At 30.5% G+C, this 27,230-nt stretch overlaps 1 protein-coding gene across 1 annotated transcript; it reads left to right on the top strand.

The window, feature by feature from the left end:
- The first annotated feature begins 2,829 nt into the window (after window positions 1–2,829).
- Window positions 2,830–24,183, top strand: LOC113514428 (homeobox protein slou). Its single transcript, XM_052895343.1, has 3 exons — window positions 2,830–3,430; window positions 21,144–21,466; window positions 21,793–24,183. Exons 1-3 carry the CDS (start codon window positions 3,136–3,138, stop codon window positions 22,039–22,041), a joined length of 867 nt encoding a protein of 288 aa, XP_052751303.1. The 5' UTR covers window positions 2,830–3,135; the 3' UTR covers window positions 22,042–24,183.
- Window positions 24,184–27,230: the final 3,047 nt, after the last annotated feature.

The following is a 27,230-nucleotide window of genomic DNA, read 5'->3' on the forward strand; positions in this document are numbered from 1 at the left end:
AAGAATATTTTTGTGCATGGAATAATATTAATAATTCGTGTAGTGTAATAGAGGAGTGTGTAGTAGAAAAAACGTCCATAGTATTTGAAAAAATAAATTCTGAAGAATAATATCATAAATAAAAGACTAATTTAAAAGATAACCAAGTATTATTCAAATTATCACAGAAACACTCTTTAAATAAAATTAGTAACAATTTGAAACGTAAATAAATAAATACGTGAAATCAGTAAATCGTTTTTTTTATTTGTACTTCGTTTGTTGTTTATTTGATACTTCGAAGTTTTAGTGGTGGCTCTATACAAATGCCACTAGTTAATCTGAATTGTGAATGTACCTATTTGTGTAGGAGGCTATTAAATACTTAAATGAGATTCGTGAATGATTTGTTGCACCAACTAAAGTAGTCATCACGTTGTTGTAGGTAAGTGTCTACTTAACAGCTACTAGTTTACTTGTCGTTTTAAGTGGCTGTTAAATTATGTAGAAAATAGGAATGTAATCTAATATGTATAACAATAATAAACATTTAAGATACTTTTAAAATTGTTAAATTGTTGTTTTGAGAAATTATAATCCTATAGTAAACTTCTTTTAATTATGTTAATATAAACTTGATAGGATTATTTATACAGCGAGACTGGTAATCATCTTATTATTTACTTGTTAAAATTAAAACATAAAGAAATAATAAACTCAAAATATCTTTTTTTTCCATAAAAGAGCAACCTTTTTCTTAATAATTCAGAATAAGCGAAAGTTGTTTATGAAAACAGGTTTGCTGATACATATCTACTACTGCAGGTATGATCCTTTGTTTATATACGTAATAAGCTGAATTAAAAGTTGCAATTAGTTTATTTCAGGACTACTTTGGGATAATTTATTTCTTCTAATTTTATATTTTGACCCTACACTTGTTCAAAGTGGTCCAGGTGCAGACGTTTCAGATAGATATCTACAATGTTACAATTTATTTATAGGTAGGTACAGTGAACATCAAAAGTCGCTGAAAACAAACACATTTTCAACACCCGGAAACACTTTTTACTTTATTACCAGAGGGAGACTGTACAAAAGTCGATTGCTTGGGTACCTCTGTCCCATTCGTGTTTCTACCGTGAAGCACTTGTGTTTTCATGGTTTTGTTTCAGTTTAAAGGGTGGGATATGGCGTGAATTTACAGGGTACAGAGGAATAACACCTGAGTCCTCAGGAATGGCAGCGCATGGGGGGTATCATGGGCGAAACAGTATACTCTGTTATGTCCATGGTACTGTTCATGTTTATAAGCGACGGTTACCACTTTCCATCATGGGGTTGTCAGCTTGTTTGCCATTCTAAGTTGTATAAAAAAAAACACTGGTGCTTATGTACATACCAACATAGCAAGTAGTGGGGGAAGGCATTGTTAGTAACGCGGACTACCAGTCGGATTGTATACAATCTACCCTATCAGATCGACATCCCCGTAGTCCCCTTGGAAACCATCGTACTGAATTCCAAATGTATCATTCATCACGATGGGCTAACTGACCTGCCCTTTTTTTCTCACTTATCTTCGTTTGCTGGTGCCCCGTTATCATATAGGTACCGTTAGTGCAGGGGGGGTTACCATTTCATTATCATCTATTAAAAAATAATATAGCAAGTAGTTCCATGTGTATTTTTTTTAATTCGCATGAAAATTGAATGGAACGTAATTATAGATGAAGAAGAAGTCGGATTCGTTAGCTGATCGTAGCGACTTCCAGCTGCTGGGGGACCTGCGTGGAGGTCGACCTGACAGGTTATATTGTTAAATATGAGAACTAACCTCTCCATTACGGGGGGAAAGGGACTGCTAGTAATAGAGACTGAGAATCCCATTGCTAGCAATATACCCAACCAGGTCGACCTCCACGCGGTTCTCCCTGGAAACTATCATGGTTAATTCCTGATGAATTCATCATGATGGGCTAACTGGCCTTTTTTCATTCTCATCTATCACCCTTCACTGGTGCTCCGCCAGCGTATCCCGTTAGTGCAGGCGGGGTATACCATAGCATTTTCATCCATCAAAAAAAAAACCTCTCCATTACTAACAATTCTATAAAGTTAAAAATGTTAGAACCTACAGGTATACTTAGGAATGTACCTATTGTCTAATTGATAGGTATAATAAATACGAGTATAAACATCAATCTAAAACTTCTATTATGGCAAACAGTTGATATTGCATTATGATACACACATGTGATAGGAATCTGTAATATATAAAATATACATTTAGATGTATTTTTTTTATTTGCAAAATTATCTTCTTACATTTAAAAAACAAAGTATTTTCCATACATTTTAGAAGGTAAAAATTTAATGTAGAGCCCGCACAGAAACGGCAGGCAACACAAACACGTTAATGGCTTGAATCGCTCGCGGCCGTGGCCTGAAACCCATTAAGTTCAAAACTCAATAAATATCATTGTTCCGACGCTTAACTAGGAAAATAACCCAGCGCGGCCGCCGGGGGCCGCTTTAGCTCGATCTTCAGCTAGCCGCGATCTCTAATATTCATAAGTCAATTTCCTGCCCCATTAATACGTAACGAAGTAGCGCAAATGGCGTTATCGCTTGTGCGCGATTACTTGCCCGCCACTCTCTTACATAATTCAACGTATTAAACGAAATTGTTTAAACCTTATTGCTCGATTACGTTTCTCCACCCAAGGCACGCCTCGTTTCCCGCCGCCAATCGGCTGACGAGATTCCACTTTCGGCCCCCACTTTGGGGGCGTCCCCTCCCTTTCTAGCCCGCCTGTTTCTGTGAACCCGTTCCAGTTGATACCGGGTTGTTATGCTCGACTGTTGGGTAGAGACAGACGTGTGACACCACGGATTACAGTGCGAACTGTCGAACGACTGAAAACGCGGACTGATTACCTGTGTTCATGTATGAATTGTTACCATTACAATAAATAAATTAAGACCAATATATTAAAGAAAAATAACACAGTGCAGTGCATTATAGTGATATAATTACAAAATATGAAACTTTTCGAATGCCACTGAAATATTGCTGAACTTAAATTTTATTATTATTATGTAAGCAAAGAACTCTGATGTTTTTAACGTAACTCTCATAAAATAGGCCTTGATATGACGATGCTTGCGATGGCGCGAGGATCCGAGGACCGTCGTGACGACGCCGAGGCCGAGACTGAGGCCGAAGCCGAGGCCAACGGGGAAGTAGACGTGGTAGGAGTCGAGGAGGCTGCTCCCGTAGATTTAACAAGAAGATTAGGATTGACGAGGCCATCTGAGCGAGCGGCGATAGCATTTTCTGTGGAGAATATATTGGACCCGAATAAGTTCACTGGCAGGTCCGAAGTGCCTCTGCGCTATGACGAACAATATTGGAGACCGCATTATGATAGGGATGATAGTGATTCCGGTAAGTTTAAATACTTGTAGGAAATAGCTTTTAAGGTTGATATAATTAGGTAGATGCCTTAAAATCTAAAAGCCTTAAAACATTAAAATATGTTTGTAATATAACTATCTACTAGAAACCTACTATGTAAAGACGTTTTATAATTAAGTTTAAAAATATTTCACCTAATTCCGATTAATTAAATATGATTCTGTTAACAAAAAATTAACGATTTTATTCGATTAGTAAATAAAGAAACAGCCATATACAATCATCATCATTATATCAGCTGTCTACTGTCATAGGCCTCCCCCAAAAGAAGAATCTTTCTTAGTTACTACGCTACGCTACGCCAGTAGTTACTACGCTTGGCAGGCAGTTTGGCAACCACAGTTAGGTATTAGTGATGGTTTAAGAGGGATGCTAATATCTATCCAGTAAATTTTTTTAGTCACTTCTTACGACATTCACGGGAATCCGTTCCCGTAAATGTCGTAGGGGTAGCCTATTCTATGCCGCGACCACACAGCTATACTCAATACACTTTATTTATCAACTTAACCTAATTTTTTAAAATGACAAAATAGTCGAGTCTCGATCTATAAATAGTAAAGATATTATTAATTTTGCAACGAATAGATATAAATATAGTCAATACACAGTGTATGTACATAAACTAAAGAACAATTTTTAAATTAATGTAGAGATTTGTTAATTTTCCATTTTATTATATAAGGAGACACCAATTTTATTATTAAAATAAAGTAGGTAATAAATGTATATAAATGAAGTACCTAATTACTTTAAAACATTATAAAAATAAACCTATTATATATTTATATACCTAACAATAGTTTCACTTACATTTGTTCTACATTAAATCTTATTAGGTCATACAATTATAGGATATTTGAATGTTGAAGAGTATAAATGCGATTATTATAAAAGAAACTTTTTTAAAAAGTTAAGTAAACATACTTCTCCTCACTGGCGTCTATTATGGTAGGAATGGCACAATGATATTGTAACAGAGTTGACATAAAAAGCAGATTAATTTGCATAAAACAAGTAGGTTTTTTCAATCGTAAATAAATTATTATTATTAATGCATAAAATCGGTTCAAACTTAGCGCGGTAATTGCGTAAGAAAGATAAACAAGAAAAGTACCTATAGGCGAATTGAGAATCTACTCTATTTGGAAGTTGCTTGGTAGCCCTATTAAATGTATGTAATACCTACGAGTATAACCCTTAATCAGGCATAGTACGATTTATCGACCACCTAGGTAATTGGAGTTTGATCTTTGTTTTTTTGTTTTATTTCATAAAACCTTTATTTAATTACCAATATTTGTATCTTTCGTATGAAGCTAAATATTTTTTACTAAACAATTCATACCTATTGGGTTAAATAATTTTTCAAAGAAAGTAGTCATTATATGCCCTATACCCATCTGGCGGTAGTATGGTATGGACACTGTTACCATTATACAAGAGATGGTCTTGAAATAAAAATATAATTGTAAATTATTAGGTTTTTTTTATAACAAAAATAACATTCTACGTTTTTTTTTAACAAAAATAACATTTTCCGTTTTTTTTTAAGAAAAATAACATTATTCTAGTAGCGTAAAAATAATTAATTTAATCATTGATTAAAAATAGGGATAATGAAAACAAATTATAAAACGACAGAGAGCTCCTTAACAGGCATAGTGCATAATACGACCACTTTTTTGTCTTAATTTTAATATTTTTCAAGAAATAGATCTTAGGTATACATTGTACAGGTAAAAATTAAGAACACACCATATTTGAAAATGTTTTAATGCCAGTGCACATGGGGCCTGATTAAGAGATAATTATTATATGTCCAAATCTAGTCTCGAACTAAGGCGAGAATACAACTCGTATTTTCCAAAATAAACCACGGATGATGATGAGATTTATATTAAATAGTAGTTTAACTACTAGTGCCACTATTTTGTACGTGTGGATTTCAGAATTAGAAAAAAAACCAATGAAATAGGTAGTGTAGGTGGTGTATCGAGATAAAACATACTTACACCAGTTTTTAAGGTTTAACTTAAAAATACACCATTAAAACTATATCCAATTTGGTCCAGTTGCTTTTGCGTAATGATGGAACAAACATATAGACGCACATACAGATAAACAGACATAATTTCTAAAATTTATTGTATTGGCTTTTGTTGCTCTTATTCAGACCCCTCATGTCAATTTTTATTAAATATCTTCCATGTAAAGACATCGCTTAGTTACATTTTTTTTTTTATTAAAGTAAGATAATAAGATTAATCTATGCAGTAAGGCCCACAAATATTATAAAACATTTCAAAAATATACCGCACTAGTGACTCACTTCGGCTTCGCAAGGTTTTGTTTTTCAAATCAAATATAGTTACTCGCTAATAATATCGCAGATGAAAGAATTTTTATGTATGTATTTATCCATTCATCAGAAAGAATCGTACAAAAATTAATCTTTTGTTTAGTTAATTTTAAAAAAATATCTTAAATAATTGTAGCAATTATCTTTATAAGTTATAAAACACTTGTATTACTTACTTATCCGTATAATTATTCAACACAATTAAACAATATTTTATAGCAACTTTTGCTAGCGACTTTGTCCGCGTAACCGTAATACCGCGTAATACTTCTTTTCTATGATTAGTTAAGCCGTTAAGATATAAAAAAAACAAATAATATTTATATGAAGTATAAGGTAATAAATAACATATGGTATACATGCTATAAAGTAACAAACAAACAAACACATTTTAACACAAACACAATATTACTAAGGATACCAAGTATTATAATAGATACCTATCTATTCATTTAGCGTTAACACGGGACCGGACAATCTTAATAAATATTATAAATGTGTAAGGATTTTTGTTATACCATTGTCCCTAAACGACTGAAACAATTTGAGTGAAATTTTAAAAATACACAGATATTAAGATATATGCTACTTTTATTGGTTATACTGATTATATTTTGTAATTATTATTATGTTTTACCGCTATTCTGTTCGGTACGCCATCTATTCTTTACAAAGCTCAAAATAATTAAAATATCATTCGCCTAAAGAAAGATAGGGTGAAGAAAAATTATTGTAAATATTGTAAATAATATTTTTAGTACTTACCTTATAAATAAATTTAATTATATAAATTAATTTAAACTATTAAGTAGGTATATTTTTGTATATTATATTAATTATAATATTTAAAATACCTTAATATGAATACAAACATTTTACTAAAAATAATAAAAACCTTATCGAAGTTTATTATTTACTAGTTATCCGGCCCGACTTCGCACGGATTTTCGAAATTTTTTTTTATATTCTGGAAAGAAAATTGTTTGAGTATTGTAGTTTTTGAGTTTATTCATTACAAATAAACAAAAAACTTTTCTTTTTATATATGTAGTTCCGAGTGTTATTAGTTTAATTAATGTTTAAGTAATTAATTTAATAATCAATACTGATAGGTATATGTTAGTATTGTCAGAAATTAGACAATTTCAACAACTTCCGTAGCAAAGAGCACCGTAGCATATTATGCCATTTTTTGTGTGTGTATTTTTTTTAATTAAAATTTTATATATGTGTATGTAATATTTTTTATTTTATCATATTAAAAATTTCCAAATCAATAGAAAAAAGAAATGAGGAGGTTAAAAAATATGAATATGAAACTATTATTGTAATATGAGTAATTATATCTACAATATTACCTCTTACAGGTGTCCTAGCTTTTATAGTATATTTCTAAGATGCTCATTGATAGGTATAACTTAATAAAGGAACTTAGTGAATAAATATTGAGAATTTAATAAATAGCCATAATTGAATATAATTGGTATTCAATTATAGATTTAAATTTATTAAATGGTTGAAAAATTTGCCTTCTATTGACTCAATCGATATTTCAGATAGGTAACAAAGATGTTGCGAATCACAGATAGGAGTTACGAGGTAATAAATATAAAAAAATACAACGCAATTGAGAACTTCCTTTTTGAAATGGGTTAAAAATTGATTTTACCTTTTTAATACTTTACCTAAACGAGTATCGTTTTTATATGAAAATATTAATTGATGAAAAATAAATAGTGGATATTATTGAATCCCGCAAAAATATGCCCGCAATAGACAGGCATATTTTTAACTACCGTTATTCTTAACGGTTTGTCAAAAATCAATAATGTAAAGTAAGCTTGCATTAGAGCGATGTTATCACGATTCTGAACTATATGTCTGAATAAAACTATATAAAAAGTTTTCACAATTTATACCGTTCACTTTCATGTCAGCAAAATGAATAACGGCCTGTTTTTTAATTGAACAATTACTTCAGTTTTTTATATAGATATGGATTTAATTCTCTCTTTGTCAGGAATAGAATTCACAAAATTACATAAATTACAATTATACGTTGCAGTTAGTTGAAGGTTTAAGAATAATATTATAAAATAAATACTTGTTGTAATAATATAAACATAATATAATTAACGTAATATAATACAATTGAAAATATTTTTATATGAAAATCTACAATAAGTTTAAAAATAAAATAAATTAGTAAATTAGAAATAAATAAATATAACATATTCATATGTAATTGAATTAAAATTTAAAATCTACTAACAAAGTAAATAAATAAAACATGATACAATACATTGATTCAATTGTTATAAAAATTGATAGTTTGTAATAGTACATTACTGCAGCGGCCAGCAATATATATATATATATATATATATATATATATATATATATATATATATATATATATATATATATATATATATATATATGGATATGGACAGATATGGATTTTCATACAATTTTTGATTTATCTCGAAGAAGATTGTCAAAATTGTTCACATTTTCGAGCATGTTTGAGAAAATTACAGTAACTACGGTAATTACGGTACGGTTTTTTTTTTGCTAGAATTGTAGGCGGTGAATGTATAAATATCTAAATAATCCAAAGTAGTAGAAGACAACTCTACCATTGTCTTCTAGAGTAAAAAGATTCATTATGGCTATATACTATAAACGAATCAACGGAGATTTAATTTATAATTAAATTGACACGCCATGCTTTGATGAGGACCATATTCAAGAAACGGGGTACGTGTTTGGAAAATATGTATGTAAAAAATCACAAACAAATATGCTTTGATTTACTTTACAATGAAAATTACTTTTGTCTATTGGTGTTCCTATATATCACTTAATTGTTAATTAATATATAAAACCTTGCTTAAAAATTTGCTGTAAAGATTTGTGCAATCCAACCACAAATTTAAAATTTACAAATAATCTAATTACTTAAAAATTCGATAATCTGGTTTGATAATGTGGTTTGAGATATGGTGGTTCCGGTCATGTACAGTTATTTTCATAAATTTGTAAGTTCAAGTGCATATACGTACAGTTTGTATACGTCTTTCAGTAAACTAATTTGAAAGTAACGGAAAACGTCAAAAGCCGGACTTGACATGTCAATTGACTTTCAATATCAATAAACGAACCTTTTAAAATAGTTTCTAATACCGACAGTAAAAAAAAAGCTAACCGTTTACTTTTCATCACGTATCTAATAGAGTCTTCGCGTCGTTGTCAAATAAAGCAGTAGAAAATAGTGAACTATATGTGTTTTGAATGAATCTTAATATCAAAGTAGCAGAGATGAAAATTAGCTAATATTTTGTTTAGGCGACGGCAAAAACGATTTTGTTTGACTATAAATGTATCACGTACACAATCAACTTTGAAATAACTCAATAATGTCTATTGGTTATTAGCTACCGGTTAAAAAAACTCTAATGGTTTAATGTATAATATGATGCGGGTGACGTGTGGTTTATTTTACAATTAATCAAGGCAATAAAATGCTTTAATAATTTTTATTAAGATTTTAATATAGTGATTAGTGTTTATAATTGCATTCAAAATAGATACCTATTTAATATTATTACAGTACTGTCGAGCAAATAGGAAACTATGCTATTGGGTTTGAGATTGTTGCCACATATATGAAAATGTATGGATGAGATAAAGAAATTTAATAAAGGATATTACCTAATACGTTTGTTTATTGATATCTACTTACTGATAAGAAATAAATGAATAAAAAATATCTACGTAGCTCTTCTTATATTCTAATGAATGGCTGTTGACATATTGACGTGTGTGACTGTACAATGAAGGTTGTTCTATAGTACGCGCGGAAGCTATTCGTCAGTCATCGTTTACGCTATTGACCAAGACTGCATGTTGAATAGATAAAAATTGAGATCGCATGTAAAAGATGCAGTTAATCTTCATATAAAATTGTTAAAATCGAGAATGCATTTAATTTGTACTTTCTCATTGTAAATTTTTTGCTAGAAGTATTGTACAAATATTTTAGTCCGTTAAAATTGTTACAATATTAGATTTTTTTCCATAACACATATATAGTTATACGAGATAATTTTTATCCATAATCGATAAAATTCCTTAATATGTAGAGGTTATAATGCGATTTTTTTTATTTTTCAGTGTCTGTTCTCTTCTCAACCTGTTGTTCGTCACTGCTATTCGCTTTCAACTTGTTCTAGTTCTCGTGGAATATTAAAAAAATTCTGATAAAATTATGTGTTTTAAATTACGTTTGTCAAACAAATTCTTGTTTTAAAAACTAGCCAAGTTCGGGTAAAAATCAGTCAGTGTACTTGTCTATATCAGATATTATGTCTGTCTGAATTAATTGGGTGAATGGATAAGAACAAATGTAAATCCTATCAAGCGCCAAAATTCACTAGTAGGTATACCAAGTAGATATAGAATTATTTATTTATAGGATCACCAATATAAGATTTCAATACAATACACTAGTGGATTAGATATAACAGTTCTTACATTTAGAGGCAACCACAGTACGCTTTGTGTTTGAGAAATATTAAAATAGATTTTCATCATTTGTTTTATATATAAATATATAAAACAAATGATGAAAATTATGATTAAGTTATTAATAAATTTAAACTTAATTATAAATAAATAAAATATAATAGCGAGGTACATAAACTTATTAATTTAATCATGAACATAGAGCATATCAAGTTCAGGCTTGGTTTTTATAATATCATTAGAGAGACGCGTCATGTGGACGATTCGCGACCCAAATTTTTTCTGCAAACTACATTTTTAAATAGATTGTAAGGATTCCATAGCACTCTAGAAGGTACATTGTATTCAATTTTTTTCAGTTGAGCTGGACAATCAATGTGATTATTCATCAAATTATGAAGATATGACAAGTCAAGACTTGTGCACCTCTCCGTAGATCCGGATACCGGATATGCTTAGGTACATTCGAACAACTTGGTGGATATTGTGATAGATTACATTATAAATACTTTGTATTTTGTATAGTAAGATTAGTCTCATTTAATGTACCACAGATATATAACGATCGTATAAAATTAATATGGCTACAATAAACTATAAAAAACTTGAGAAATTTTACAGTTGCGTTTTTTTCTCGTAAATTTGTTAGTCGAATTGTTGCATTTGACGAAAATGCAGAATGTGAGGTATTCTGTGATGCGTATGACGTCAAAAATGACATTGCCTTTCGAGTTTGTGACCACTTGCGACAACATCACATATCCACCGTTGACACATTTACGCGCGCGACCGTGCCGGCCGGTTGTACGACACGCGCGGAAGCCATTCGTCCGTCGCCGCGGATAGTCGCAGCTGTGGACTACTCCACGTATTGATTTATTCAAGCAGCCGCTTTGTTTATATATACAGAGAGGAATCGAAATCACTAGTATCTCTTTATACTACCAATGAAATCGCATAATATTCCCAAAAGAACACGAGTCTAAAAAGACAAAAAATTTAAGCCACCCATACTATATATACACGCGCGTCCAGTTGTAAAGCTTGTATCGGAAATATTTTCGTTGTTTTATATTTATGTTTCTATGGTAAATGTCAATTTTAATTGCAAAACTGTTTCTTAAAAGAAAAGTAATAATATAAATTTCACTCTGTATATCTATGCTCTACATAGATCTCTGCCTATTTCAAAATTCATAATTTTATGCAATAAAATATAGGTTCAGATGTATGTTATCCTTTGATCTATATTTATATATAGATAAGGAAAAGAAACATAGGGCGCTGTCTAAAGGACCATGTTTTCTAGTGTGATATCAACTTTATTCTTTATTTAAAAGTTTTTACATTTGCCTATAATTTTCAAGTACTAGCCTTGACTATTTATCGTTTACTTAATATTTACTAATACCGAATCGATTTTTATAATTGTATTGGAAATCAAACTACTTTTATGTACTCTTCATTTTTTATGTTTTTCTGGTAGAAAAAATAAGCAATGAAATTTTTTATATTTCTATATTTTACACGTCAATCCTACAGAGTAACAATCTATGCAATGTAAGTTACCCAAAGATTTTTTTTTTTTAATAGATTGTAATGAAATTGTAACTTCACCTGCGCTACCGATACACTCGCGAGGCACCAATGGGGGATGATTGGTGAGAATGAAAAGGCATGTCAGTTAGCCCATCGTGACGAATTCAACTATAAATTAGTTATGATAGTTTCCAGAGGGAACCGCGTGGAAGTCGACCTGATAGGGTATATTGATAGCAATGGGGGCTAACCTTCCCATTACTAACAACCCCTTCCCCCCACTCAAAGATGTTAATAACTTATTTGTCTGCATCTTAGATTTTATAGATAGTGTCTCCATTTAAATGTTTTGCCAAAAACAGACCAACTTTTTATCTATGTATGCATGAAGCGGGTTACTAGTATGTACAATTAGTACTAAATATGTGGGAAAAATTTATATTATAAGGTTAAATTGAATAAGACAACGATACAAAATATTTTTACGAATATTTTTGAAAGAACAAGATAAATCGAGCATGATTTGTAATGGAGCTTATCTTTACTACATATCCAAGTATAGACATTAATTGAAAATGCCAACATTTTACTTAATTTATAATGTATATTTTTATTATCAGATAAGTTTCAATTTCAAATTCAAAAATTAACGATTAGGAAAATTTTTAATCGATTTACTATCTATTTATATATTTATTATCTACATCTGAAATGTAATAATAGTACAAATGTGTACAATATTCCATTGCGGAACCCTTCTTTTTTGCATCAGAGGTTTTTAATAACACTTGGTATATAGTTAAATCTCTAAATTCCGATTAAGATGATATCTTCCCATAATATGATCGGATCTCGATCAGTGACCCTAACCCGTTTCGCGCCAATGCTGTAAATAATGCAAAGTGTCCATCGATTACGGTCTGTTGCACGCAATCCAATAACACGGGGAGAATTTATGCTAAAACTTTTATATATTGTTAATATTTATAATATTAAGAATATTCATTTTGGTCTGGTCTAGTTCAGGGCATAATTCTAGGTCATAGTTCTACAATGTTTGAATTTTTCATATTAGCGCCGTTTAGGTAAATTACTTCAACAATTTTTTTAACATAATAATAGTGTTAAAAGAAAACATTTAAACTTTTATTATCATTAAAGAATGTAAATTCATTCGGTTTTTTTAGCCCTACCCATAGTCCAATCTAGCTTACAGAGTATTTTAACAAACCCGCAACCCCTGAAAATAAGAATACGTAGTGCAAGTTTTGCAACTCACTGCTGGTGATTGGTCGGCGCCAGACAGAGACGACAATAATGGACATTACAGGAAGAAGCAGGATAGAGTCAACCCTACACTCGCTGCGTCCCTTTGCGCACCAATCCATGAAATTAGAGTCGTCTAAACGAATCTAACGATTATTTTATTATCCCTTTTGCGCTAAGATTTGTTCCTTGCTCACTCAAATAAAAATAAAAGGTGAATAAGGCGTTGCGAGGGTCAAGCGTAGGACATAAATTTTGGCGCCGTTTAGGGGCAGGATTGGCTTATTTTTCGGCCCTTTAAGTCCGGCCCGACGCGTCCAACAGACATTTTTGCTGCTTGAACAATTTTATGATGCTGGTACAAAGTTAGGTTTTGTACTCATGTATACATTGAATTAAAATAAACACTATTTATAAATTTTAGTTTCAGGTATCTAAATATATCATAATTTGCAAATATTCCTCTACCTAAAATTTTTTTGCTGCCTTTAATATTTTCTTCTAAAGAAATTATTTATTTTATCGTAGCACTTAATTTTGTAATTTGAATAAATCCTATCAATTATATTGGTAGATATTGTTTTCTGTGCATTGTTAATTACTTTAAAATTTTCAAATAATAAAAAAAACGTTAATTATACATATAATACCTACATTTGTCTAGTTTAGAGATAATTGCATACGTACCAATATATAGGAGTCATTAAAGTTTTTTTTTTAGTTTAAAAATAATAAAGTAATAGGTATAATTACTTCTTATGATTATTATTAAGAGTAGTAATATTAGAAAATAACGAGTAAATTTCGAAATAACATTTTGAAAGCTATAAATTTTCAACCCTTCTTCATTCAAGTTTGTCAGGATATTACGTAAAGCCAGCCTTCCGGAGGAAGTGTCGCAAACACCGTGTTAACGAGGGCTTTAATGTTGGCAGCATTGCGCTCGCTGACTTTTTAATTAAGGCAATGGAATTACGTGAAAACAGCCCAAAGTTGTTTTGGTGTGAATACAAATTATCTAAAATAATTGAGGCCAGTAAATTCTTGGTCCCTTATTTTTTTATTAATGTTCAAAATATTAAGGAAAATAAAATCATAATTGGTACTATTACAGGTAAATTAATTCTGATGTCAATACTGCATTTTCCTTTACTAGATTTTTTTTAACACTTGTTAGTTTGTGTTAATTTTCTATGCTTTTCCTGATAAAATAGTGGCTACTTTATTAGAATAGATTTTTAATTTTTTTTTTAGTTTATTAATTTTTGTGCACTTTCAAGTGCAACTTTACTTTTACAATAATAAACACCTACACTTTCTGCTGCTACTAGACCTTTTTATAATTACCTATTTAATGCCTATAAGTACTATTTCTACTTAAGTAACTAACATATTAAAAATTTATACACTTATAAATATTTTATCAGGATCATAATACGAGTATAAGACGTCGGTAGATGCACCTGCATCTGCTTGCTAAGGACCGTCCCTTATCTTATATCGATTTTATATCGACAATAAAGAATAAATCACCATCATATTAGCTTTTAACAGTCTACTGTGACAGAAAGTGGCCTCTGACTACTCCTCATCTAATGGTATCTGTTATTTATTTAGAATATAATATTAAATGGAGGCGAATATAATCGACACACACAATGCATTTTATTCATATTTCTTTTTATTATTATTTTTAATAAGGAATTTCTATCGATATAATATCGAATTTCTAGCGATCTATGGGGCAGGTCTATTTATTTATTTATGCACAGCAACAGTAATACAATTCACATTACATTGACTATAATAAGCTTTATAACTAAGTAATTGTTTTAAAATTGTACATCATTAATTGCTATGGACAGCGTTAGCTTATACTAGTTTCAATATTATATACGAGTACGATAACAATAGAATATAAGAACAATTATAGGTATATTAAATTAAATTCAGACACTTCTTTTACTATTTTAAGAAAAGAATTTAAACTGTGAGCAAAAATGCCCAATTCGTTACAATTATAACACAGTCTGTACATGCGGAATAGAGGATCATTAAAAGTTACATTGTTATTACAATAAGGTACATGAAATAATTTTAGTATTCTCTTATTGCCTCCTGTTTTAAACGAAACATAGCTTAAGAGATCGATAGCATCCTACTTTGAGTTAATAATTTTACATAGCGGTGTCAAGTCTTGAATTGAACGTCTAGATTTTAATGTAGAAATATCAAAAAAAATTGTAGATTTTATTATTTTATACTCGTATGTAGGTAGCTTACGTCTCATGTCAAGCTTTGGACTTAAATTACTAAGGAAGCATCGTTGAATAGCTTCTAATCTATCAATATATCTATGTTCAGAAGTAAGGTAGATAACGGTTGAGATACATACATATCTATCACGCCTGTCTTCCATTAGGGTAGGCAGAAACAATGGAACGCCAAATGCTTCGATTCAAACAAACCTCTTTCGCTTCTGAGTTGAGATGAAGATACATATTCTATAGGAGTAACTCGAGAGAAGTACCTTGAGCATCGCAGTTAATACAGAGTTACTTTGTTCGTTTCTTACGTCTTGGCACCTAATCGGTAATTAATACGATTATAACAAACCTCACAAGGACTAGCATTGTGAATTTTGCTATAATCGTACTATTTCAGATCGAGAAGAAAATATTCTAGACAAATTTATAAGTCGGTCATGCGGGCGAGGTCGCGGGTACCGATTAGTATATATTTATAGTAACGTTGACGTATATAAGAGCTGATTACCTGCCACTTGCTGGTACATGCCATTCGCTTTTACTGGCCGTATGATAAACCTTCTGTAACCAGAAAATTAGAGTATACCTAGGTGATGTAGATGAACTGTTATTAATTAGACACCTACTGATTATTATCAAGATATAAATATCCAAGCACAAATCGGTTCTGCAAAAAAAACGCGGTGCAAATTGATCTCCTCATTTTATACCTATTCCATAATTTCCAATTTTACGCTACACCAACGAGAAAGCATCTAACAAACCGAGTCGCAAAGATCGATAGCGCCATATCACTAGCAAATTAACTAAAACGCCTGCAATATCGTTTAACATAACTGCTAACATGGGCGACATTCGCAAAATCACCGAAGCAAAACTCCTCTCCAAATTACACTCCACCATTTTCTTCATTTAACAAATTGATGGCTCTTGTTTGGGAACTCATGCCGCACAATAAAAAAGAGCTTTATCACTAAGAAGCTTAAGATGAAAATCGCATAAAACTCGTTAGCAAAGCTAGTCCTTTGTTAAGAACGCTTACGCCCAAAAGATAAGGTTGAATTTGGGTTAATGGTGGAAGCTTCAGGGATTTTTAACCTTAGTAAACAGAGCTCAAAGATGGTAATTGCTCGACAATGAGCGTCGAGGGTGGATGGGGAAAGGGGGTTGCGGTCCAAGTTTGTAATTAATAAAGCCCTCTCAATTACAAGTGCCTTTCCTCGCTGGATTTGGGGGAATGTGTGCCTACCTACTTAGAAGGGAATATTACGCTGCAAGAGTGCGGTTTTGACCTTTGGGGGTATGTGATTGATCTGATAAAGTGATAATTAATTGAAATGTATAAAAACTGTAAATTGTTTCTAGATACTATTATTGCTTAAGTTATCAGGCATCCTTCTAAAACTCGAGCGATACATGACAAAAAACATAAATCATGACAACAAATATAAACAGATTATTTCTATGACAGTTTTTGGTTGTATGTTATTTCCGGATTTAAAAAAAAAAACCTAGTTTTATAAGTCTAAACTTTTCCATCAGTAAATGGTAGATCATACTATAAATTATTAATTTTTGTAAGCTCTTATAAGGCGATTAACAACAATATATAAATAAAAAAAAAAGAATTTCATTCATTTTATGTTTTTATTGGCTGATTATTATTATTTTCGAAGTTACTTTAATTTCTCACAATTGTAGGTGCAGAAATATTCACACAATATAGTCTATAATATAACATTGCTTAATACATGTAGGTTATATAAAAATACATGTTACATTGAGTAGACTTTAGGTGTGGGGTGGGTAAAGCCTGGCTTACCGTCGGCGTACGTACTACATACACCCCAAATACCTGCAAATCCTCGCCACGTATTTGTTCACACCTCGCTATCGTGAAATACTAGACTTTTATATGGATAAATTGTATCTATCTAGATTTGCTTCTCTTAGGGCACATATATTTAGTAATGTCTTATTATAGACGAAAAATGATAACGAAGTATTTTTTCGTCTACAGTCTGATTGCTTGTATATTTATACATAATTATTGATTTCACTAATGTTACAAATGTTCCGGATTGTTTAATCTGCAAATGATTATTATGACAATTTTATATTCGTTTACTTTTATATTAACACCCGACCACTATTTCATTTTTAGTGCCCACGTTACAGGTTCGCCTAGTATAGGGCCCATTTTATCTAGTGATTGTAACTTTGTGTTTTTTTCAAATAACATTATTTTGTACTTTTAACTATTTTCCATACCACTATGATGACAAAAAAAAAACATGAATTCCGGTTAAGATTGATTACTGCACTGTAGCCGATGGACTTGTGCAATATGTTGCTGACCACGAAGAAACTTATTACCTGTATTAAATTAATATAATCTTTTGGAAAAGTCTTGGCTAAGATTTCATTTCTAAATCTGAGTGTAGAAGAAAAGTTCTTCTTTCTTCCATCATTTAGGTATGTAGAGTCGAGCAATTCCTTAGAACATTGTCCATTATATAGGCGGTAGGTAGAATGTGTAGTGGAGAAATGAAGAGAAAGAAAGGGGAAATTGGAAAATAGTTTATCTAAAATACAGATACAGTCGCATAGACAATATCTTTGATATAAAATTAAACAATATGTATTCGTTTCACCTACAGTTTTCCAAAAGGTGTAGTAAGCCATATATTTTACATAATAATAATTTTATAAATAACATTTTAAAATTTATCCATCCATAAACCCAGCATGACGTACCTACTACTTTATAATCTAAGTATTTTTCAATGGGTATATACATTACGGGTTGAGAATAATTTAAATAAATAAAAATTACGGTTGTTGAATTGTTTCTGATTATAAAATATATATACGAGTATTTAACATTTTATTTATATATCATTATAAAAACTATTCATGGTATTTTTAGGCGAATAATTTGTCCAAACGGCGTTCAGTTGATTAACATGCTCGCCGCTGTATGTGCCAATAGTATACCGACCGACGGTCAAACGATTCCATTAGAGTACAATGTGCAGTTTATTTATTTTAAATTACTCGTACTAATGTCTATGTGTTCCAGTATGAAATATTATTCGCAATTCGTACATTGATATATCGAATTTTATATGCAGTATTAGGTATACTAGTATAAAAAATTTAAAGTTCGAATCACGAATGTATGATACCTCTCTGATACAACTGAATTACATATATCGAAAGAGTATTCATGATATTTTTTTTTTAGTATTTCAGGCTGTTCTACCTTATAATATATTCTATGATTTTCTAAAATAAAGCGACAACACATTTTTATCAACGTTTTAAATATACATGTGTATGCATTAAATGTATTTACCTAACATCTTGACCTATTATATAGCTATTAATGATAATTTAAGATTTTGTTTCACGAAAAAAACACCGACTTTAGTCATGGCAAAATAATTTATTTTGATTTAAAAACTAAACTACTGAAGAGATTTTGATAAAATTTCTATGAGGACAATCTTTTAAGATTACTCTTTTAGAAAAAAAAAGTTATTCAAATCGATTTATAATTGACAAAGTTTTATGGTAACAAACGTAAAAAAATAGAACCTATAACTTATATATAAAAAACATTTTTTATGCTATACAGTCACAAACAAGAAGATATTACATCTGATGAAAAAAATGTCACTAAATATCGCATATATCAAGGATATCACAGTTAAATAGGTAATAATAGAATATATATATTTTTAACTAATGTCTTGTTTTGGCAATCTTAAGGATCAAGATGTAGACTTTCTTGTGTCCACTGTTATTGTACTTAATGTTATTGTACAATAAAATCTGCCACCAGTAAATTACCTACAACCATAAGATATATCGATATCGCCAAGATATGTATGCTGGTAGTATCGCTTTAAATGGACACCCGACCTTGAAGACATATTTAATTTAAGAAACGGTTCTCGCATATCCACTCTTAATATATCTGTCATCAAGAACATCTGCTCGTAATTTTATCGCGTTAATTCGTGCGGTGCGATGTGGACAACTAACCTTCTACCATTAGCTCTTTTACAAGCCTCTCCTGTATAACAATTTGAATTTTACGATGTGAAATTTTACATACAATTACATAAATACATACTTAGATTCATCATCATCATCATATCAGCCTTTAGCTGTGTTTTGCCAGTAACTGCCACGCTTGGCAGGCGGATTAGCATCCGCAGTTGGACTTTAGAGACGTTTTAACTCGCCTTCCCTTAGACGCCTCTTATGACACCCATGGAAAAGGAAGGGGTGACCTATTCTATGCTGGGAGCACACAGAAATTACGTACATTAATGTGTTTACAAAATTTTTCAAAATTTTGATGTTAGTCAGTACTGGACATATAAAAGAAAGACAAGGGCGTGGTTAGGCGATTCCAATGGGCGTCGTAATCAGAAGGGGTTCTAGAGGTACAATATTTTAATTTCTCAATATTTATGAATATAAATGAAAAAAACCAATTTGCTTTTAATATATTAGATAATCAATATACGGAACCCCCTCAAACGAGTTTTACTCACACTTGTCGGGTTTTACATCACAACATACAGTGTGATGTTATTAAAATGCTTTAGTAAATTTCGAAATCAAATTTCGTCGATATTTCGTTCATATTTACGTCAAAAGTTCTCCTGTTGTCTTGATCTTAGCCATTTTGTCTCTCATCGATAACCGTTTTATATTTAAACTAAATTCTAATGACATAAACACTGAGCCAATTTTCGCTAATATTTACACATCCTGTCTGCCATTAAAATCTGCATTTCACTAATTTTACTAAACGCAAAACTATCATAAATTATGTTTTAATGTTTCCGGACTGTGACAATATGTTAGCGATGTTGTCACATTAAAAATTAATAGCGGTTTTAAAATCATTTTGCATTGGTAACCCTCGCAGCGCCGAAGGAAACGGAAACATCTATTATATCATTTGTGGAAACATGAAAAATTTTATGAAAATTGCATTATGAGGAAACTATAAAATATCATAATTTATTAAGCGCTCGTAGGAGTTTTTAAATGCTTGTTTACAGTTTCTATCAGATTATAAGTAATAGTATTTAGGTAATATATCTATTCACAAACGAATATACATATTTATTTATTTTTAAGTAGATATGTAAATTTACTACATACTGATTTTCATAAAAATATTAAATCTTTAAATATCCTCAATAAATATAAAATTTATAAAGGATATTTAAATTTGGTTTGTTATGATATTTTGTGTCCAAATTGTATAAATAAATGTTTATTTTATTCAGTAATTTAATTACTCCAAAACGCCAAGATACTTATTATATGTTTTTCTTAGTATTTTCAATTATAAGTATCATAGAAACTGCAGGACAATCTTTTACATAATATTGTTTGAAACTAAACATTTTGTCTATTATTATTTTACTACTATTTGCAACTGATTTAAAAAACAAGAGGTTCTCAATTCGGTTGTATTCAGAAATTTTATCAAAATCGATTCAGTACTTTAATTTTTATAAATAATTATATATATATATATATATATATATATATATATATATATATATATATATATATATATATATATATATATATATATATATATATATATATTATAATACATATATTACTAACTTACATAAAGAAGACTTCGATTCCTTCCAATTCATTAAACGTATTCTTTTTGTTCCAGTTAAGGATCATCTCCAACACTCAGACCTTGAAGCTGATGACGTGGAAACCGATGACCAAACATCCAACATGGACGACGATATCCTTACACAATCGGACCTTGACGAGAACGGCGATCCTAAAAGTCCAACTAGTTCCAGTTCTAAGAAAGGCAAGAGTAGCTCCTCGAGAGACTCCAAGGGAGGAACGAAACCCAGAAGGGCAAGAACAGCGTTCACATATGAACAACTAGTGTCTTTAGAGAATAAGTTTAAGACAACGAGGTATTTATCAGTATGCGAGAGACTGAATCTGGCACTGAGTTTAAGTTTGACAGAAACACAGGTACGTTAAGGTTTCAGAAACCCTTGTAACTTTTATATTGTTCTTTCTATATAAGAAATTAATGTCGCAACCTCTCGTCAAGTTTTGTGGTCTGGAATCATTGATGCTGAGTAAATCTAAATTGATTTTTCTTTTTAGTCATAACAATAAAATTATTTTATTGAACTAGCTTGTAACTTCATTCTTTATATTAAGTTATTAATAGTATTCGCGAGCGAAATAAATATTTATTTTATAATTTTATTGAAACAATATTGTAATAACATTTATTGAAATAAGTTCTTTATAATCATATCATATATTTATTGTAATTTCTCTTCGTACAGGTCAAAATCTGGTTCCAAAATCGCCGAACAAAATGGAAAAAGCAAAATCCGGGGATGGACGTTAATAGTCCGACGGTGCCTCCACCTCCAGCCGGGGGCTTTCCATCTGGGCCTTACCCTGGAGGCCTGTTGTACTCCCATGGGGTTCCATATCCGTTCACTGGCCCCGGGCCTTACGCGCCTTACTTTCACCATTTAGCTGCAAACCACCATCACACGCATGGGAGTCTGGGACACTCGCACACGTGATTATGGCAGCGGCCTGGTGACACCCGGGTCGATAAGGAGAGTGACAGTAACTGTGGTGTTTCCAATTGACCTTGAACTTGACCTTGTGAAAACTTGTGATTATATGTAATTTCGGTTTACGGTCCAGCAGTTGGTTATGGAAAACGAACAACAATTTTAATAGCTGACAAATTGCAACTATATTACAAATTACAACCATTGTTTGCATCATTTTGATATTTGACATGGTGGTCCGTGAGCCGTCATAGGGGTAGTATGTAGGAAGATCAACAAGAACTAATTTGAAAAATATCCGTATATTAAGTTGTTTTGATTGTTCAAGTTTGAATTTATCCTGGTTAAAAAATTATCATTCAAATATCGTATTTGATTTAATATATTTTTGAATATTTAGATTATTACTTTTAAACATCTAGATGCCTGCAAATAATACGACCTAACTTCTTAGTTCTAATTCTCTGCATGTTATCGACAGTCTAAAAATAGTGCAATTAATTTGACATGAAATTATGAATCGATTGTGATAACTAAATTATAAGGAAGGAGTATAAGGTTGTTTTTTTTTTCTATAAGAAAGTCTTTCAGCTCATCAAAGAAAGAGAGTAATATGAAAGAATGTTACATCTTAAGAGGGCTAAGATGGTGCAAGATGGTCTTCCCGTATGACTGGCAATTGTAAAAATAAATATAATATGATTTTGGTAGTCATAGCACCTTAAGAATATGCAATACAATTTATTTTAATCTCCACAATATACGACAGAATAAAATAAAATCACGAGTTTTATGATTTTAATTTGTTGGTTTATCCATCTATATTTAATCTTTTTAATTACATTACTAGCTACAATATTGTCCGAATTAGGAGTAATTACCAAGTCTAAAGACCTATAAACTTAAAAAAAAGAATCCATAATTGTTTTTTATGTCAGTATTTATTTTATATTTCTGACACGTGACTAGGTACGTATACTACGTATATGTGTTTTGACAGATACATAGCAGTAATCTAATAATAACAGTCAATAGACAAATGGGAATTTTCGGTCTACTGGCGTTATTCGAAAATATTTCCTCGTATTAATATTTAATTATTTTACATTTCCACTGTAATTTAATTTTGTAATTTTTGTAAATATAATTTAAGTAAAAACTGTACATGTGTGTGTAAATATTTCTGCGTATAAGTAGTTTAGTATTATTAATTTTTCATTTAAGTACTGAACTATTGTGCCAAAATATTATTATCCAATATAATTTATGTAGATTAGAAATTAAAAATTAGATCAACGAAATTGTATTTTTAATAAACATACTCAGTTACAATAGCAAAATCTGTTACCTATTTAATTTATTTATTTAAAAATGTATTTTGATTATATTTCTTATATCCGATTAGGTACCTACTTATAATAGAAAATCAGCAACATATTACCTACTGTTTTTACTACCATTGTGAAATGTTTTATTTTTTATTACGTTCAAAGCTTACCATATTTAGTTTTTATATTTTTGTAAGTATTTTGTAAAACTTATAATAATTGTAAAAATTTATATAAAAATCAAGTACTTACCTAATCGAAACTTTTATTGAAAGGCCTATTTCTGAATTTAAAAAAAAGATTAAATTATATTAAAACATCTTAAATTTAATATGGATTCCTATAATAAGGTATAAAATTAGTAGCTATATCCCACGGCTTTATCCGCATGACTCAGTATGTGAAGTATCCTATGTGCTAATTTAGGATATAACTTACCAGTGTACCAAATTGTATTAAAATATGTCCAGTAGATTTTGTGTGAAAAAATAATAAACATCCACTCATAGTTACGAACTTTCGCATTTATAATATTAATAGGATTATTTTCTCTTTATAGTACCTACCGAATTTCTTATGAAATTTAAAAACGATAGAGATATGAAATATTTATCCCACTTTTATTACAATTAAAATGAAAACTACAATTAAAAAAAAATCTGAAACATCATTAACCTTAATACCTTATTTAAATCTTAAATATACCTAGTGAATTGATACCAAAAAATAATATATGATCGGCTGTTAACAAATGACTTATTCAGAAATAGGCCTCGTTCTGCTAAGTTGCCGCTCAACGCTGTAAATATATGTAGCTCGATGAAGACTCTACTTTATAACTTGATGTTGACATAAAATAGTTTCAAGTTATCCTTTGTTTTATTTATGTGTGTGACTTACAATAAAAAATAATATGTATGAAATTATACATCGTCAAATGTTTGAAAGGATATTTTGAAAAAAATAAATAAAACTGTGTAGATGGGTGGATCTGAAGAATCGAACGTTAAGATTATGAAATAATCTTCCTGGCTACGCTTTCCCAAGAGACTGCAGCATAGAAATCTTCAAAAAAAAAAGGTAAAGAGGTTTTCCAAGTTCGGTAACGCACAAGTAATGTCCTTGGTATTATAGACGTTTATCATAGGAAGTATACTTATTTGCCATATCAGTATATTAAAAAAATTTACTTATTATTGGGTAAATTAAAAAAAAATTAAACTACTTTTAAAATTAGAAGTAATTTTATATGTATTGGAACAGAATGAAACTTATATAATTATCTGGGATTTTAAAGAATGTACATATAAAATTTTTAAAAAATATTTCCTGTTAGTTTATAGATAGACATTTTAAAATCGAGTCAATTTTTTTCCATACTCACGTCAATGAAGTTTTTATGAGAAAAAAAAAATATAAACGTAGAGAAAGAAAAAACGTACTAAATATGTCTGAATGCCGTTCGTTTCATTCCTAAAATTAATACGAAACACAGAATGTAGAAAGAGTTATCAAGTTATGAGATTCAGTTTAGAATTAGGTAATTAAAATATTGCGTAACATATATATAAAAAAAAAAAAAACTAATTATCTTTCTCAAATTTGTTCAAGAGCAAAAAGTAAATGTATGTAAGTATTACAAGTTCAAGATAGAATTAGACCAAATTTCTATGTTCATCTTTAAAATAAAATTATGTAGAGTATCAAACATCGGCGGTTACACGAACAATATATTACTCAAATAGCGTGTGAGAATTGAACAATGAACATCTTAAGATGTAATATACAATATCTAGATCATAGATTAATTTAGCAAAGTTCGATTCCCAAACAGGCCCGAACGAGATCGAACCTCAGACTGACTAATGCACACATATGCTACCTTAACTTTTAGACTTTCGCGTGTATAATTCATGGTTTATAAGAGACGGAATTAGCGAAATCATTTAAGTAAATTATGATAATTTACCTGAGTCATCTCTACGTAACTACGTAAATGTTATTGTGTTAATTACCATCTCTTATAAACCTATTCATGCTATCATTTATTTAAAATTTTTAATTGATGGAAATATCGATTACAAACCAAATTAATTAAAGTGACGGTGGTAGGCTCTTCCCGTGTCTCGTTGGATTCTAATGTGTTCGGCAAAATATGGACATGTCGAGTTACGTTCACTACAACGTATCCTAAATAGGGTAGTAAGAAGTCTTCCTACCCTATTTAGGGTTTTAATTATACCTAAGTATATACATATGATTTTTTTAATGGTTAATAATGGAATGGTAACCCTGTCTGTGCTATCGATATACGCTGGCTGGGCACCAGTAGGAGATGATAAATAAGGAAAATATATACATTTGCTGTGTGGTCCCGCAAAAGATTGAACCACCTCTTCTGTTCCTTTCGTATGGTCGTAAGAAGCAACTAAAAGAACTTAATGATCAAGGGATGGGTAGCAGAGTCCCTTTTTAGACATCACCAAAACCTAACTGCGTTTTTTAACCTACCTGCCAAGCCTGGCAAACTACTGGCAAACCTTTCCAATAGAGATAAGCATATGTTCAGCAGTGGTCAATTAACGATAATGAAGATATTTATTTTAAAATTTTCTTTTTTAATTATATTATGAATTTAAGAATATTTTGTTATAAAACTTGTTTTGAATTTCATAAAAAGAGGCGGTAAATGAGAAGGCTCTTAAGTTATATGCCTACGTGCAACAAAAGTTGTATGCCTCAGGTTGAGATGAAATCTATTTATATCTAAATCTAAACTTTGTAACTTATTCACCTATGTCATAAAGTAAATCAATTTAATTAAAAAATAATATCCAGTTTTATCTATTATTATTTATCTTTTATCTAGTTTTATTTATTTTAGTCAAGTTAACGTAGATCTGTACAGATTTGCATGAATGAATAAAAACTCTTTAATGTTTACTTCAAAGAATGATACAGATTATGAGGATTAACAATATGTACACAAACAAAATTAATATTTAATTATATAAAAGCAAGCTAAAGAGGCAACAATTGACGGTCTGATCGCGAGCAATCTCTTCCAGGCAACCTTAGGATGAAAAGGAATAAATAAAATAATTATAATATACATATATGGATATACATACATAAATTTATATAAAGACAAATAATTATAATATTGTTTAAGTATAATCTTGCTACACTTATAATTCGCTATCATAACGTAAGAACAGACTCATTAGCCTTATGGTTTGTATTATCTACTATCGTCAGTCCAACCTAAATTTCTTTAATCTTACCAATTAGAATGGGGAGAAATTCGCCCTTATTTTATCTTTATTACGGCCTCCTTTCTTTGCTCTAGAAGAAATTTGACTTTGTACAAAAGTCGTTTGCTTGGGGATCTCTGTCCTATTTGTGTTTTTACCGTGAAGCAGTTGTACTTGCATGTCTGTGTTTCGGTTTAAAGGGTGGGATATGGCAACGAATTTACAGGGTACAGATGAATAACATCTGAGCCCTCAGGAATGGCAACGCATGGGGGGTATCATGGGCGAAACAGTATACTCTGCAATATCCATGGTACTGCTCATGTCTATAGGCGACGGTTATCACTTTCCATCAGGTAGGCTTTCAGCTTTTTTGCCATTCTAAGTTGCATAAAAAAAATCCCAAGTAAGAAACATATCATCACAGTACTTCTAAACTATATAAAAAAAACGATTTTTTTGTTTGCAATTAAATAAACTCGAAAACACACATACGACTATTTTTTATTTTAAACAAAATTGCATGGAACCCAGATGGTTTGCTAGTACCTAAATAAACAAACAATTGGCTTTAATTACTGTGACACTTTTTCTAACCATATCTATTGATTAA

This window comes from Galleria mellonella, unplaced genomic scaffold, assembly GCF_026898425.1.
Source record: "Galleria mellonella isolate WM207_F2 unplaced genomic scaffold, CSIRO_AGI_GalMel_v1 utg270, whole genome shotgun sequence".
Classification (NCBI taxonomy): domain Eukaryota; kingdom Metazoa; phylum Arthropoda; class Insecta; order Lepidoptera; family Pyralidae; genus Galleria; species Galleria mellonella.

Bases quoted from the DNA above. Each gene is read 5' to 3' on its own strand.
- LOC113514428 (XM_052895343.1), top strand. From the start codon at position 3,136: ATGACGATGCTTGCGATGGCGCGAGGATCCGAGGACCGTCGTGACGAC. The intron at 3,431-21,143 runs GTAAGTTTAAAT...TTTTTGTTCCAG, and splicing joins TAGGGATGATAGTGATTCCG to TTAAGGATCATCTCCAACAC. The intron at 21,467-21,792 runs GTACGTTAAGGT...CTCTTCGTACAG, and splicing joins TAAGTTTGACAGAAACACAG to GTCAAAATCTGGTTCCAAAA.